Raw genomic sequence first — 18,398 nt, 5'->3', positions numbered from 1 at the left:
GTCCCCGCATGTCTTCATTGTTTTTCTGATTACCTAACCTACAATTAACGGAATGCGACGGACACACGCTTTAGCTCAAAAAGGAGTATCACAAAAAAACGAAATAACGTGAAAATGTGAAATACTTATACTAAAATTGAGCTAATGCACAGGTTGTCATCTCATCCTTTGAGTCAATGAACTGAAAGAGATCCTTTTCTAACGGTTTCGACGGAATGGATATAAGGTGCCACGTTTTCCGTTCCAGATGTGACTCTTACTTCCGGTAATCGATAAAAAAGCTCACTGACCATAGTGTTGGATTGCTAAACTTTACACAATGTTGCAGAGTTTCTCTTCTAGAGTTGTTCATTCGGTAGAGTAAGGTATATTTACAATTTATTTTTAGCCCAAGTATCCAAAAGTTCGTAAAAAAGGATCAGCCTACAAAACATTCCCAACAGTCCGTTTTTTAAGGAATTACTCAAACTTGAATGTTCATACGACGCAACAGAACAGGTTTAAAGGTTTAAAGGAGCGAAAAAGTTTCCTGGGAAATTTTTCTTTTCGTTCTAGTTGCTAAAAAGTACCACGCGTACATTAAAGCTCTAATAAAGTCGATACTTTTCAGGTACTTTGGTTGCTTGGAGAGACGACGCTTAAATTTTAATTTGATATTTATCTTTCCAATTTCAACATTCTTCATAGAATATGGAACAGAAAATGGCAGTCTCAATCCATTATGGTAATCATCTTGAACATTGATCTAATTGCCACTTATTATGTGTGCTTAGTGTAATCTAAAACATTCGAAAGTAAAATGCAAGGAAGATCTCTTAGTTTGACCTTAGCGCTTCTACAACACAATCGTTTCATTGATTCATTCAAAAATTTTCTGATTTTTTAAACTCGCTCTCACAATGATCAATATTATTCATCTGATTTCATTACACACAATACTTCAACTGGATGTCAGATTTTTTCTTCTACCTGCAGCGGTCATACAGTCATATGCATTTTGTCATTACTTTATTTACCAAGCAAAAATTTTGATACCCAATTAATCACGTATGCATGAGAATTCTCCACACAAAACATCTCGTTGTGCTCCAAAAAATTATTCGACGATCTAGTATTCTTTGCCTCGACGGCCAAACACCTATGCAACTCGCTGCGCGCCAAACATCAATCGTAGATCTAGCAATCATAGACAACTTTTTCAACGGAAAATTCCATTGTCCATACAAAACAACTTTATAGATTTTTCCCACTTTTCCGGCAAGTTTTCCTAATTTTTTTGATGTACGAACCCGGTGGGAGTAAAAACTGATCAAACAAAAAAAAATCATCTCAATCCGTCCATCCGTTCTTACGTGATGCGATTACAAAGAATGATCTCTGCATTTTTATATATAAAGATAGGTATAGAATTCGCTCAAGCAAATTTCCGTGTGTGTGTGTGTATGTGTGTTGTCAACAAAGAGGTCGAGATCTCATAGATGACTGGACCGATTTTGATCAAACTAATCGCAAATGAAAGGTCTCCCCGGCACCCTGAACGCTATTGAATGGTTTTGAGATCTGATGTTTACTTTTTGAGTTATACGATGTTTTATGTCAAAATTTTCAGTTTTTTTACAATACTTGTCACAATTGACCTTGAAAACAGCTAGCTATCCAACAAGCCATAGATTTTCAAAATCCGTTCAAAAGCACGGTTCGTTTTTGGCATCATAATCGTTGGAATATGACAAATGTAAACCAGATGATGGCATCTTTTTCAAGTTGAAAGCAATTCCATAATTATATTGGTTTAAACTACTTACAGCAATAAATGCTGGAAAACTATAACACCCATATACCATTCGAATCAGTTCGTCTAGATAAGCAAATGTGTGTGTGACCAATAATTTTACTCAATTTCTTGGAGATGGCTCTACCGTTTTCTACAAACTCAGATTCATATGAAATGTCCTACGCTCCCAAACAAGGTTCCTGAATTATGTTTGGATCCGACTTCTGGTTCCGGAACTACAGGATATGTTAAACGAAATTAAAATAGTGTAACTCATTTTGCTCGTAGATGGCTGAACCGATCGAAGATTCAAATGAAATCTAAGATTCAAATAAAAGGTCTTGCTTTTTAGTCAGATCCAATTCCGGTTGATTAGTTAAACAATGTCCATTTCACATAAATTAATCAGGTTTGCGGGTTTGCAGATTTGTTTCTCAAAGCTCAATCATTTTTTCAAAAAAGGCCAAATCGAATTTCGTAAACAATAATTCCAATTGAAAGACTTATGGTCTCTGGAAATACGGTGAATAATGACGAAAAACTATAAATAGCAACTTACTTCTACATCTCATGGAATGTTCAATCGATTGTCACACGTTTAGATTCAAACTCGATCCGATTTGCAGTTTCCACGTTACAAGGACGGTCATTAAAATAATGCCATTAGAATTAAACACCGAAGAATATTCATGCAAAAAACATATACGAATTGTTTAAAAAATTGTATCATCTCACTGTTAGGTGGATTAAACACGTTTTTATTTTCTGCACTTGTGAACAGTGCTTAAAACTGTCACCCATTTTCAATGGACGAATTCAATGCAAAAGCCTCATATTCGTTTCTTTTTGCCTTTCTCTATAGAAAGATATTAGAATTGTATTAGGTATTGTTTTTTACCGCTCTAATGTATATAAGGGTGTCAATATTTTGAGATAACCTCTAATTTCGTAAAGCGCTATTGTTCAAAAGTTTAAGCACCTCGAAAAAAATCCTCATGCAAAATTTGAGCTAAATCGGACATGGGTAAGGAGTGCTGCCCAGCGGTTAAAGTTTGAAAATTTTAGATCTTGAAAAAGCACCATAGGGGAGAGTACATGAAATTTCCGAAATCGAAAAATCTTAAAATTGCATGAAACGTCGAGATTTAGTGTTACCTCAAAAATTTTTTTTTCTGAATCGACTTTCTGTGATTTAGAAAAATTTTGATTTTTTCTCCAACTCCCAGATAGTCGATCTTTAACAAATTTTTTTTTTCGAGATGACACTAAATCTCGACGTTCCATGCAATTCCAAGACTTTTGGCATCAAATTTTTTTTTTCGATTTCAGAAATTTCATGTCAAATGACTCCACTATGAAAATTCCACTAAGTAGACTAAGAAAGGTTTTTTTAGATTAGAATCACTCTTCTCGTACAAATAGGCAACGCAAATGTCAAGCGCTTGGTTGGAAAAATGATGCCTACTATGTGATATAAACACTGAAGAATGCTTTTGTGAACTACTCGATTCAATCTGAATCAATTGGGTCAAAAATGAGCCCAAATTAGTGTCACAAATTATTCACAAATTATTTAATAAAAAGATAAAAAATGTTTTTATGAGACTGGAAAGAAGGCATTATCACACCACTAGGTGGATTAAGAAGCGTTTTTACTGTAGCATTAGTAAATGATCGCTTCTAAAACAAACGATGAAGTGAATACAGCCAGAACCTCTTTGGGAACCAAAACTACCAAAGATACGAACACCAACGGGTAAAAATCATTGTGAATCGTTCTCTGTCATCAACAATTCTCAAAGCTTCGGTTAAATATCGACTCTGCACAGTATTCCTTTTTCACAGAAAACCGAAAAAGACTGAATTAAGGTGAACGATAAAAAAGAACTCAATTTTGAAACTATTGTTCCGCTTATGTCGTTGACTGGGTATGGATCTCTTTCTCATAAATTGCAAATCAGAGTTGAGAGTGACATTTATTTTTTGTCCTTTTCGTCTATTTTGAGTCAAAGAAAATGATTTTTTCTCTAAATTCAAACAAGAGTCTAAAGGTATCTATTTTATAAGACGTAGACCGTTTTATTTTAGTCTAAATTTGGGAAAATCGTCTCAGCTGTCTCTGATAAAATGAAGAGAGTTCCATTTTTTAGGTTTTTGACCACTATTTCCGGTACTGGGAGCCGGTACATCTGAAATCGTTTGGCCAGCAACTTGCATATCTTATAAATTGGAATAATTTTGAACCCATTTTTTTCATTATCGTTCAATATGACAGGTTGTAATTTCTTATACACTACCCTGTATTTCCGGAACCGGAAGTTTAGTAAACTAAAATAATAAAACTCTGGATCAACTTATAGAAATTCAATACTTTCTATTTAAAACTGAGTTGTCGAAGGTTTGCGGTCTAGCCGTTTCTGAAAAATTAGGATAATTTCCAGTTTGGAGCACACGAGTACTTAACCGTACTTCCGAAATCAGAAACGATGATCCGATATACTAAAAATCAACATATTTGGTCATCATCTAACCATCTCTGCCTAATTGCAGAATTATACGGCTATTTGAAAGTGTTTGGCTCGATTTTTCCGTCTCATGTATAAAAACACGCTACGAAAAATGAAATTCAGCCTGTAATTCCGGAACCGAAAGTTGTATTCAGATCAAATGGGCTTGTAAGACCTTTCATTTGAACTTCAGCTTGTGAAACTTGGATAAGCGGTCTGAGAAAATCGAGTGAACTTTCAAAATATTTTCGAAAATGTTTAAATTATTCCAGAAAAATACAGATTTCCGAAAACACAATAAAAATCAGAATTTCTAAAGATTTTAAGAAAAAGATTTCAGAAGATTTCTAAGAATGGGCTGATGATAAAAGTTCATCAAAATATTCATTCTATTAAAAATAAATACTCCTAGTTATTTCTTCAAATGTTTTAACAAAATTTCAAAGAATAGAATCGTTTCGGATATATAGCAATTTTGCTTCTTTTTTAAACGTTAATAGTCGTTTAAAAACGAAGCAAAATTGCTATATATCCAAATTTTAAAAATTGCTAAAGTTCCAAATTTTAAAAATTTTTCCAAAGCAATTTATGTGTTCGAAGTGTTCAGAATGTTAGAAAAATCATATTGGTATTCCGCAAGAAGTACTAAACCACTACCTTGATCAAAAATGAATTTATTCAGAAATCTAAAAATAAAAAATTATACATCAAAATCGACAACACAATTATGCCAGCGCTTGATCCAATCCTCGAAACATTTTTGTATTCAGTTTTCGGTATGGCCATCAGAGCCATCTGTATTTTTTTCATAATCAAATCTCGGGTGCTGGAACGCGTTCCACGGAGCGGTTTCTTGAGTCGACCGAACGGGAAAAAGTCGCAGGGAGCCAAATCTGGTGAATTCGGTGGTTGCTGAATGGTATTCGTTTCGTTTTTAGTCAAATTTGCCCACAAATCTGGTCTTCTTCGACGAATTGCTTCACGCAAACGTCTCATAACGCTGTTAAAAGTCTGGCCTTCATGGAAATTCATGATACACAACACCCTTGTAATCAATGAAAACTGTGAGCATCGCCTACCGCTTCTCTCATCATCATTCACAGACTCACGACCACTTCTGAAACGTTCGTGCTACTGATGAAAGACCTTTTTTAGAGAATTATTGCCGAGATACTTTTCTAACTTTTGCAATGTCGTCGCATCATTGAAACCGTTTTTAACGCAAAATTGAATGCAAACTAGTTGTTTCAAATTCAATTCTATTTTGAAATTGTACAAAATCGAGGACACGCACGATACGCAGATGTACTCAATACAGCGTAACTTTTACATATGTCCCGGTATCAAGCTGAAAATTTAATAGAATATCAATGACAGATGTGGTAACCTAAAAATCTAATCGGGTAACTGAGAGCGCCACACGGTGGTGATTCCGGGAACTTTATGATCAAGGTAGTAATTCATCAAAATCGCTGCTTATTACAGATGATTGAATATATTGATAGCATCAGAAGATTTCTCATGTTAACAAATTATTTTGAAGAAAGTTAGTTGATTTTGGAGCATTTGAGAAGATTTCGAAAAAGTTGCAAATATTATGCAAAATTTCAGAATTTGTTTAACCTGTGGTTTCACGAACTAAAGAGGGTTACCGTATTAGATTAGATTAAATTTTACCACACCCACAAAAGATTAGAAAAAACCTCCAGCTACTCGTTAGAATTACTCATTAAAGTCAACCAGATAGAGAAAAAGAAATATTGCAAAGAGAACTTGCTCAATATTTAACTTATGGCATTTTCGTTTTTAATTTGCACTACACCGGTGCAGTGCTACACCATGGCATGAATAAACGAACAAAAATGACGAAAACATAAACAGTAACCATTGACTACAATAAACGATTCCATTGCACAGAGCTACACCAAACTTTTGATGAGTGCTACACCAGTGGTATCGGTGCAGAAAAAGTGTAGCACTGGTGTAGTGCAATTGGTAAAAACGAACGGTTTAGGTGCAGCTTTCGCTACACCAGTGTAGTGCAATTTAAAAACGAAAACGACATTAAATCCTCAGAGCGCAAACAGATTAATTACCTCCGTCAATCTTCCAACACTGATCGTTGAAAATACTTAGCATATGTTTACTGCGCTGTGTAAACATTCAGTCGGAATTACTCGAGCTAGCCAAACCGGCTACGAATGACACAATCGCATAAAAGTCCAAAACAGACACCCTTGATCGAAACAGATAGTTATCGGCTGCATTCTCACGAACTCACGAATCACCGTTTAAAGCTTATCACGCATGCGGATGGTAGGGGGAATCACAAAATTCGAAACTGATCGCGCCGCCTGATTGCCACTCTGTGGCACAGTGACTCTTGGTTGCTTCGATGCTAAGGTAATAAAATACTACTCGAAAGTACTGATTCTCTCCAGCAAGGTTTGACTGTGCGAACATAAAATAAAGTGAGAAAGCATGACACGGAAAGTTCACATCGAACGACACGATTTTGACCTGCAGTCCGTGAATTATCAGTTTGTCGATTATAACGGGAATTCCAACACGTTCGGGTATTAACGATATTTTTACTGTTTATTTAGAGCATAAATTATTAAAAGAATGCTTCTTGTGCATAAGTAAACAATGACATAATAGATCACTTGTAGCCAAAATCTTACAACGCCCACACCCGAATGTAGTCCACCTGCATCGCAACGTCATTCTCGTCCAGATTCCACGTGGGCAACCAACTGTTTTTACCGTTCCAGAAATCCGTCATCGGATGGGGAGATTCATTGGTCCATGGTTTTTTCGTTGGGTTAATATCGTCATCGGAAAAGTATTCCGTTCCTCCGACTGCCAGAGAAATTTTCAAATAAAATTCCTGATCAAACGGTGCCATCATGCTACCGTAACGCCACGGATTGTCCAATCCCGGTGCAGTGACGTTGAAGTTGCCACGGGTCCAGAAACCGGTTCCAAGCTTCACCGTTCCCGTCTCGATATCGTTGATACTGAACGTAATGTGATCCGGTGTCCACTCCATCTGGTAACGATTGAATCCGGTGTGGTAACCCTTGCCAGATTCAGAATTACGCGTAAAAGTTGACGTCGAACCAGCATTGAAGGTTTCACTCGGACCAAACTGAAGTTTTGATGTCACCTGCTCCACGCCTACGTTGATCCCATTCTTAATCAAATCACGGTTACCTTTCGTCTCCAGTAGGTCAATTTCTCCCGAAGCTGGCCACACTCCGTATGAGTTGGTTTTCGGAAGAAACAAAATGGCTGGCCACAACCAATCTCCGGCTGACATTTTAGCACTGATCTCAACTTTTCCATACTTGAACGCAAATGAATTAACCGTTCGAAGGCTGGCACTTTTCACCGGATTTAGGATCTGGAAGTGGCTACCGGTTCGTTCACAACCGAGAAAGCTATGTTTGGTGCACCTGCGAGAGTGACAGTTTTGAACGGGTCAGATATACATGTTTACAATTGAGCACAACACTTACTGATCCGCTGGTGCTCCACCGTGGATATTCAAGACACCAGATCGAAGAAATGCTTCGCCGAATTCATCTACCGTCAAAGTAGGTCGAATGTAGAGGTTTCCATCCTTTGCGTACGAGTTGGACCGATTGTTGGTGAACCACTGGAATTCCCAGTTCTATAAAACATGTTAAAATCTGTTGTGATAAGTTGTCATCATGCAGTCTATACTCCATTATCTTACAGTGCTGCCAGCTAAAGTGTTCTCATGTTGCCACGTGTCCAAATCGAAGTTGTCGAAGGTATCCTCAAATATCAAATCACCTGTGCAGTATGTTCCTGGAATATTGGTGGTCTGTTATTTTGTGTCATTTCATTGATATCTTCAGTCTACAGACACTTTACATCGTTTAATGTATGGAATAAAAGATTGTTGTTCATTTGTTTAATGTAGCGAAAAAACTTTAGTTGAGTTTAATGCAAGACGCGAAAAAAGCCACTGAATCGCAATGAACGGCTGAATACAGTGGCAAAATCACGTGCTCGGAAGATCTACATTCAGAATGGCGAGACGTTTGAGAAAGTAGCATTCCGGCAGCATCCGGGACTCCATTTTTTCCCCGCTTATCAATAATACATGATTAAACAAGAAATTTGTTCAACTAGAAAAAGAAGCCAACAACCGGAATGTTTGATGCGCAAGTAAACATAAAGGTATGCCCCCAAAAGTGTTTACTTCCATATTTAGGTCACACGATGGTCCTACGCTTCTCTAGTCCGGTTTAGCCCCGTTTTATTACTAGAAAGACGTTTTGGGAATGGCCCAAGGCTAACGAGATCATCTTCAAGGCCTCATTCCTCTGAACGCACACTTAAATTTTATTGCTGAATCTCAGCGAAAAATGCACTGAAATGCACCGCCGAATTTTCGGAATCGCCTCGGCAAAATGTATAACTAGCTGATTTACCCGGCGTTGCTCGGAAATATTTCGTAAAGGCAAGGCCGAAATTTTTTTCAGGAATTGTCCTTCTCATTGATACTCTGATTGAAATGAAACACAGCTTAGACAACAACCCGTTCATGTTCAGATTGCGAATGATCAGTGCCCCATCTCAGATCTCACAATAATCATAATTTTCATGGCATTCTTCTGTTAGAAACAGTCGACAGTTTGCTCAATTTACATAAAAAAATTCACCTTGATTGTATGATTTCGTTACTGTAGATCAATGTTGAGAATACTTATGCCTACTCCCTCTTGTGAATATTTTCGTGAACTTCACTTAGTTGCTAGAAATATTCTGTACTCGTGAAGAAGTACCAATTTTTCGTAAAACCCGATCAATTTTCCCTTATACTTTCCATGTTCGGGACACTTACTCCACTCTCATCCTCAAAATAATATTATCTATTTTGATTTAACTTTTTTTTTGTCAATTAACTTACTACAGATCTCCTCCATGATTACCCTGAGTAGCGTAGAAAGTATCAGTGCTTTTCAAAAAATATAGATTCCCACCTTTGGTACTACTACTTTGTGCTAAACTTGGTGGCGATTCGTTTAGTTGTTTCGTAGTTATGCTGAGATTAAAATACACTCGCGTTCATAGATAGATAAGGATTATTTTCCCTTAGTTCTTCGGATTCCCCGGCAAAATGGAACCAGATCTTTTGAAAATATTTAAAGAAAATTGCGTTGCATACAAACTGCCAACAGTAATACTATCTACTACGGCCTTGAAATTCTTGCCACTCTCTTGTTTTACAAAAAATGGGAGATGAAAATTTATTTTCAAAAACCCCTCCTTCTAGTCTAAATGTCGATTCTCCAATTATACGAATTTCGTCATTGACCCCCTACCTCCATGATAAGGCTACACACTCTCTTCTGAAAATATCCCAATGATCATCTCTGAGGAGCAAGAAGTAGCTGTGTCAAGTGTGATAGCAATCCGTTCAGTAGTTCCGGAGTTATGCCGCTACATCCCTTTTTTTAAAGCACTTGGTCTTCAAAAATTATCGATTCTTGTCAAATTTTATGAATTTTTTCATGACCCCCCTAGTTAATGACATTTGCTACGCTTCCTCCCATATCAAAATACCTTTTCTGAAGAGCAAGAAATACCTGTGCCAAGTTTTATAGCAATTATTGCAGTAATTCCGGAGTTATGCCATTACTTCCTTTTTTCGAAGCACATGCTACACCCTCCCTCCACAAATATCCTGATAATCATAACTGAGTTGTGTAAAAAGTTTCGATGGTCTTCAAAAAGTACCTATTCTCGTAAAATTAGATATTTTTTTAATGATCCGCTTTGTTAAAAATAAGACAAATTTTTTCATGACCCTCCCTGTTAAGGACTCTTACTACGCTCCCTCCCCCATTAAAATATACTTGTGACCTTCTCGGAAGAACAAGAAGTGCCTGTGTCAAGTTTGGTGGCAATCCGTTCAGTAGTTTCGGAGTTATGCCGTTTTAAACATTACACCTCCCTTTGGAAAAGCACTTGCTACATCCACCCCTCGTATATTAATATCTAAGATATGCAAAATGTTTCTATGGTCTTCAAAACGTATCGATTCTTGTCAAGTGATAAGAATTGACCCCCCCTTGTTTATGACTTACTACGTTCCCTCCCCTATAGAAATACGCCTTAAACCATCTTTGAAATGCAAGAAGTATCTGTGCCAAGTTTGGTGGAAATCCGATGTTATGATGTTACAAACATACAAACTTCTGAATTCTAAAAAAAAATCACAAAAATGATGATTTTTTTCATCGTTTAGACCCTACCCCTCCCTTAACCGACCTGAGTACTGTTTCACTCTGTAGGTTATACTAGTTTATGGACAAACCTTTTTGTTTTCCAATAATCATAAAAATTTTGAAGAATTCCAGAGACATGAGAAAGGCATCATTGCACCACTAGGTGGATTAAGTCAGATTTTCTTTTTGCAATCCCATAAATTTATGTAACTCAGTACGGAGTACTAATTTGTATGCATTGACTATTTTTTGTAAACCACTATCGTTTCCCAATTTTGCACCAAATCTTTTTCATCACAAGTTAGGTTGAGATTATCACTCAACTGGCGATCGATGAACACTTATGATGGAATCATAAATTTCTTCAAATTTAATGTACACAATTTTCACAAACGCTATAACCGTCGGTGTCGTTTTCATTAACATTTTTAAGTAAGACGAACAGATTACAACAAAATAAATGGAATTTGACAGCTCTCAAAACAACACACTTTTTAACTGCTTAAATATATGTAAATCAAAAACCATTTTGGGTTAATCAAAAAAGAAATGGTTGAATCAACTATCGCAGAAATTACAAATTGAACTTCACTATCGTAATTTTAAGATCGAAGGATTCTCCGTGTAGAGCAGTCATTATTATTTGAATAAACTTGGTGACTGTGCCGAAGAGCAGGTTATTGTATTACATTTATTAACGCTTACTGTAATCCAATTTCTGGCACCCCTGTCTAAGACCATCTAAATGTTCATTTATAGAGCGCAGCAATCCACAAGACTTGTGATAATGCAATAGATTTTGAAATCTTCTACAATTATACTTTAAGTGACAACAGTTCACTGCATTGATCATTCACGAATAGCACGAAACGAAGTGATCCGAGATAGCTCGCTTGCTTCGATTCGTGGAGAACGGAAAACATCATTCAAATTTGTAGCTCGCATTAGTTGATGGCCACACAAACTTATTTTGGTTATACTAGACCATGACCAATGTGTCTCCATTCAAGGCACTCGTGCCGAATCGAAATACTCGTGCCGACTACAGTCCAATGTCGGACAATTTTTCTGTTCTAATGGCGAATAACCAAACAAGTATTCGAAGTGCGCTTGCGTTCTTAATTTTAGTCCGAAATAAATATGTGCGGGATCCGAGTAACTGAGCAAACATTTGGATAGATAAAACATCGCGTCAAAGTCGTATCGTCAAGCAATCGACAGATGAGCGCTGAGCGCACGTCAAATATTAGAGTGCACTGATAGACGATTTATGAGTTGTGATCAGAGCTGCTAAATGTCACTATCAACGAGCAATTTTGCACGACGAAGATTGGAAAGTTTATGTCATTGGACTGCTGCCAACCAGGCTCTACCAATCATCATATATTGAGTGTCTGAGAGCCGATCTATCATAACTTGAATTCTCTTGATATTATACTCACCAGGACGCTCATTGATTGCCGATGCGATTGATATAAGCTTCATTTCTCCTGTCACTGCTTGATTACGATGTGACTAAATATTAATCAAGCAGCATAAACATTGAATTAAATTCATGTATACCAATAAACTCCGAATTCCAATGACTTTTTACAAAGAACAATGAACTTTATCAATTTATGTTTATGTTAGTACTCTCATGGATTTTTTTTACTTCAACAGGGAATAGGAGAATGAGAGAGAGAACAAAATGCGTCACCTGTCTTTGACTGAGTATACTTCTACATGGTCATTGAACTATCGAGTATCTCATTTGACAGACACTTTGATCGTACAGATTACAGTTGACGATGATTTTAGTCAGTCTGTCAAGGTCATTTGACATGACTGACAATTTGCAGCTCTGGTTGTGATTTGATATGTTTGTACATCACCAAAAAAATGAAAATGGATCTAAACCGTGACAACTCTTTTGGAGATATGATACAACTAACCACAAAACATTTTTTATTGTGCAAAATGGTCAGTAAAATTAATTTTGCGTATTTAGAAGGACCACATGAAACGGTATCATACTCACTTTACACTAGATATTCAAAAAACGAAAACAATTGAACGTTGAAACTTATGATAACAATATAATAACAAAATCAGTTATGATGTTTTATTTTCGTTTGCAAGACTCGTGATAACGTTCATTAACTGTAAAAATGAGTTCTTCCGTTGCTTTATATCGAAATATAATGATAAGAATTTCAAAAAACTAAAACACGAAACCAGATCACTAAATGAATTATTCATTTTATAAAAAAAATCATTCAACAATTTTGGATTGAAACGATGCTAAAAGTTAGCTGGGATATAGTTTTTCTGTGTTAAATTTGCTATCTAATTTATTACAACTATTGTCATAAATTTCTGCTTTCGGACTTCTGTAGTTATATCAAATTCAATCATTATTGTGATACAAACATTTCAAAATCTGTTACGATTTTGTTCCCGCTAAAGTCTTTTTTATTATTTTAACAGTTTACCAGCCAAAAATATTTTAAAATTTGTTTCAAAATATTTCTGAAATAAATTACTCCAGTTGTTATAATTCTGTTATTACCATCTGATCGTGAATCGTTTGCATATAGTTTCATTGACAGCAGGAAACTCGTTGTACTATTTTACCTCATTTATTTTTCTTGTTATAATATTCAGTTGAAATTCAATTCACAATCCTGAAGCAGATCCGATACGATCTATCAAAATTTGTCCAAATTACGTCCAAAATTTCAGCAATCCAAGTACATACAACGGGAATGGCAGTACTAGCCCTTTTAACCCGTCATACCCAAATTTGTTTCATTACAAATTCCACTAAAAAACGATTATAATATTTTCAAGTCCAGTTTAATAGAGTTCTTGTACACATATCACCCAATAATTCCGAAATTGAACACTGAGTCCGGATAACATTAGGTAGGAATCTATGGATCCTTGCATTTTCAATCTGAGTTTTGTTGAAATTTGTTTAGCCTTCTCTGAGAAATCGATGTAAAATCCATTTTGAAATCTGTATTTCTGGTACTTCCGAAACTGGAAACTTCGCATCTATATAACCAAAATAAATTTATATGACCATCTACTAATAAATCTTATGAAAAAGGATAATTTTGAGTCAATTTTTTTCCCATTTTTTCTTTGTATCGTCGTTTTAAATGACGGGTGTGTTCCTTTTTTGGAACTTTTGACCATTCGGCACTTCCGGAACCGAAAGCCGGGATCAAGTATAGCAAAACTAAGTTGTTTTTAATCATATTATTATTATTAATATTCTACGGTTTTATCCTTTTGGTCATTTGCCATTGGGAGAGCTAACAAGAACCATACGTTCGAATTGTTCTGAGTCAATTCATAAGTTTTTTGTGATGCCACTTCGAATGATGGGTTGAAATTTAAAAAAAAAACTTATCAACCTATATCTCCGAAACCGTACGTCGTAAACCGCATTCCATTAAGCTCATCGGAACCTATGATAATAGGTCTAACCATCTCTGAGAAATCGAAGTAAGTTCTCTTTACCTTCTACTTCCTTTACTTCCAGAACCGGAAATCGGATGCCCGGAATACCTGCAGAGAGCTTGTGCGGTTAACAACTAATAAGACGAGTACACTGGAAGTATTTACCTACTAGTTTAAAGAATTTAGTATTTATAAAATTAATAAGGGCACATTTTCATTTATAAAAGCACATTTTGAAAATTGTAGTTTTTTCTCTCATCACCCTATGATAAACCGTAACCAGAAGTTAGATCCTACAATTGAAAGTATTCTATGGTATTGTGAGAATATTATTCGAATTTTTTGAATTTAAAATGAAACAGTTTTGGTGAAAAATGAAAGCATATTTAATGCTTCAAATATACCAGAATAAGACTTGATCGCTTACGTAGCATCTGATGGTTTGAACTCAAGGTGAATATAATACAATCAATACCCGGTCGCGCTACTCTAGGTAAAAGCCTGCCTAAAAAGGATCGGAAAGCCAAAACAGCAATAAAACACTCGTCCTTACCGGCAGCAACCTTCGATCCACTGGCGGTCGTCAACGATTTTTCACACTTGGCACTGGAGCTCGTCTTGCCGGCATCACCGGAATCCACCGTCAAACTCACGACGAAAAGTATGCAAACTGCCACCGAAGTCACTCGCATTATCACTTTGGCACTTTTGGAAGCGTTCTAGCCGTTAACCGCCCACGGTGGACCCATTTTATAGCCCCCGTTCTCAGTATGCACAAAAACCGTATTAGGCTACCCTAAATCACTTTGCGCGTGGGAAGATGATCAGTTCTCACCCGTTGATTTAGTATTCGGCAGACGGCATACTGACTCTTCTGTCTGCTCCCGGTAGAACTGATTTAGTGCACTTTGGTGACAATCAATCATGACACTACCGAGTTGGAAGCTTTCTGTTCAGGGCGAAATATTTATGTTCTGTCGCGGAATGGAAAAAAAACATACAACACAGGTGATAGTTCACTATCGCCGTTAACACAGATCATTATGATTATCGTTGGGGGGTTGAATCTATTGTTTATTTTTCCGAGTTGAGATAAGTTTACGAGTTTGTTAGTTTTTCTTCGAATGATAATGAAAACTTGAAAACAAGACAATCGCTGCTAGTCCGAGTAGGTTAATGAACCGATTAGTTGTACAGGGCTAGGATCAGCCCAAACGATATGTTGACGGGTTAACTAACAAATTTAACGCTGGTCTTACCAGCCAGTTGTCGTATGTTGAAGCCCTGACCTGGAAGGCCTAAAAGGAAACAAAAAGGCCAAATTACACTAAAGTAATGTAATACCAAGCCTTTACTTTTTTTTTATTTCGTAGATTTTTTTTCAAATATCACCACTCTAAAAGTCTATATGTAGACCTTTCGATTTTAGAAATGCAAATCAATTTCAAGTAAATTATGAAGAAATGGAACATAGTATCGCTTTTTTAAACTTTTTTAACTGCTATGAATTATAAGTTTGTGCTACTTGTTTTCGTGTTATCCTATTCCCGCTAAATTGTAACAGCTCTTAATTAATTAAGATATCGAATCGACAAAAAACACAATAAACTTCAAATGTCTTTACCCAGCGAACGTTTGTTAGATACGACTTGTGGATGCTAAGCAGTCGTAAACTGTACTTGTACGGTGCTCTGTTAATAAATAGTCGAACTAAGCTAATAACGATCCCGTGTCATAACCATAAATCTTAGGTTCATTTAAATCTTTTATTTCTTCCTTTCTTTCCATTGTTGTCAAAAACCATTTCATTCAAAAAAATGAACTAGAATAAAGTTAAACGCTTTCAACTAAACATTGAATCATTGAAACTCAACTAATTAGTAAATGGAACTTACTATCGAGTAGATATACACTAAGGTCTCTTTTTACACGGTTTATTTTCGCACGGTTTTTTTATACACAGCTTTTTTTACACGGATTCCGGAATTAACACGGTTTTTATTTACACGGTTTTCGCAATTAACACGGTTTCTGATGAGAGTTAAAAATGCACTGTCATTTGATTTTTGAGAAAAAATTAAATAAAAGGGAACAGGTTGTCTGTAAGGAAACGATTTTAAGAGTTAATTTTAAGTTTGAAGGTTAACTAAAATCATTCACTCGATAATTCACGAGATTATTGACCGTCGTTCCATAAAATGATTAATCAGTCTTCAGATCTTGAATTCCTGTCGTAAATTACATGTCTCTTCCGCTCAGTTGTGATGTATGATGTCAGCATCGTCATTGATAATTTCGAGAATTTCGTAGCGTTGAAGAACTAGTAGAATTTACTAATCTCTTCAACTCTTCATCATATCGAGCAGTGTTTTATACCCATTTGAATGATATAGCTCTAATAGTATTATGATTTTGACACATTGTAATACCTTTTCTAATTTGATCCATATTCATCTCTATAAATTTTTTCGTCTTTGATTTTGTCGCTGCGTGCATAGATCTATATCCAATACCCATGTCTTCCCACTCAGTTTAGTTGAGAATGACTGTTAAGATCGTTAGTGTTTATTATACATCGCAGCTTCGGAATTGAAAAGAACTTACTCTCAAGTCTTTTTTTGTAGTGAAAGTATTTATGGGTTCTAATTGTACGTATTATCGTTCTTTCGAAAACTGAATGCTTTATACATTTAGAGAGTCATTTAGAGCCGTTTAGAATAATTTGCTTATCGTACAATGCGTTTCCTAAGTGTTCTAATTTCAATTTGTCATCCAATGTGTTTAATCAAGTATGACTGGACCCTTCTCGTAACCTCAGGCTGTTTTTTTTATTTCTATTGTGAAATAACAGTTACATTTTCGCAGTTATGTGCACCTTGCATGATTTTGGGGGTTAAAAAATAAGCTTTTTTCCCCTTCAAATTATCAAAAGTTACATTTTATCCAAAACAAAACAAACAAATAATCAAATCTACGGTTTTTGGAATTATTACGTCCAATTTTCCACGCGGTTTTTTTTGCACGGTTTTCGCAATTAACACGGTTTTCTTTTGCACGGATTTTTTTAACACGGTACGTAACCCCCGTGTAAAAAGAGACCTTAGTGTAATTTACTTTTCATCATATTTGCGCAAGAGTCCTATGGAAATTAATTAGAGTTCTTCTACCTAAACTTAGTTTACTGAATGGAACTGAAAATTGTAAGATTTAAGTGACACTACTTAGTTCAGGGGTTCCCAAAGAGGTCGATATAGACCCCTTGGGGTCGATAAGGGGCTGTCCATAAAAGACGTCACGCTTTTTTGACGATTTTTGACTACCCTTCCCCCCTTTGTCACAAATTGTCACAGAATCAAAGACCCCCCACCCCCCCTATGTCACATGTCACGAATTCAAATTGAAAAAATTCATCTCAATACATTTTCAATATGTATGACAAACCATACAAATATGAGGGAAAAATCGATTTATTACATGCTGTCATTAGATAAAAAAAATATCCCTAAAACTACAAAATAATCGGAATTATTTTATCAAAATCAATTATATAAATTAACAAAAGTTTTTGGTTAGAATTGATGAAACATTTAAATCATCTGTTTTATTCCTCGTAGGGGTACACAGATATATTATTGGTTTAGGTAAAGAATAATATTTCCTTAGTGTAGCATACAGGGCTGAGAAAATAAAGAAAATAAAAACCTCATCAAAACGAGATCACTGCCGAAGAATCTTTTCAAGATCAGTCGATTAGTGAATCATATCGATCAATAACGGTACTGATCTTCCGTCACACAATGGGTAGTTATTTTGAGCTAAAATGATTCTTGATTTATGTAAATCCAATCATTGGGTGATTCGATGAGCTTTGATGATGGTGGAGCAAAATCACATATGATCAAAATAAGACATGACATGATCTACGTCTGAAATCGTTGATCTCCCGCCCTTTTTCAAATGGAGTACAATTGAATAAACTGCATCAGAATCAGATAAGAGAAATTCTTATGATATACTATTATCAATGCTAGAAAATCAAATTACTGAAAAAAATGTCAGTGCATAACTTGAGTTAAACCGTTTGAAGGCATCTTTTTTCTTTTTTACTTATATTGGGCAAAATTTATTAATTTCGCTGATTTACTCGCTCCTCCGTGCACTTTTGCTGATCACAACCGAAATGATTTCCTGCATCATTTAATTTCCGAATTTACAAGAAGAAGCTTTTACATCAACAAATACACGTTTTCCTATAGAATGTAAACGTTTTTTGTGGAGATTTTTTCAGGAAATAGGGCAAAGCAGTAATATAATTATGTATTTCAAAAATGCGCTCATTGAAAATATTGGACGTCACATTCCAAAAACCTCCCCCCCCTTCCCCCTGTCACAAAAGGTCAC

General features: G+C 35.8%; 1 protein-coding gene across 1 annotated transcript; it reads right to left on the bottom strand.

Moving 5' to 3' along the window:
- Positions 1-6,861: 6,861 nt before the first annotated feature.
- On the bottom strand, positions 6,862-14,707 carry LOC131432342 (beta-1,3-glucan-binding protein-like). The gene is made up of 4 exons (XM_058598559.1): positions 14,551-14,707; positions 8,024-8,118; positions 7,803-7,957; positions 6,862-7,739 (listed from the first exon to the last, which is right to left on the bottom strand). Exons 1-4 carry the CDS (start codon positions 14,687-14,689, stop codon positions 6,962-6,964), a joined length of 1,167 nt encoding a protein of 388 aa, XP_058454542.1. The 5' UTR covers positions 14,690-14,707; the 3' UTR covers positions 6,862-6,961.
- Positions 14,708-18,398: the final 3,691 nt, after the last annotated feature.

This window comes from Malaya genurostris, chromosome 2 (genome assembly GCF_030247185.1).
Source record: "Malaya genurostris strain Urasoe2022 chromosome 2, Malgen_1.1, whole genome shotgun sequence".
NCBI classification, from domain to species: domain Eukaryota; kingdom Metazoa; phylum Arthropoda; class Insecta; order Diptera; family Culicidae; genus Malaya; species Malaya genurostris.
This window is presented reverse-complemented; position numbering and strand designations above follow the sequence as displayed.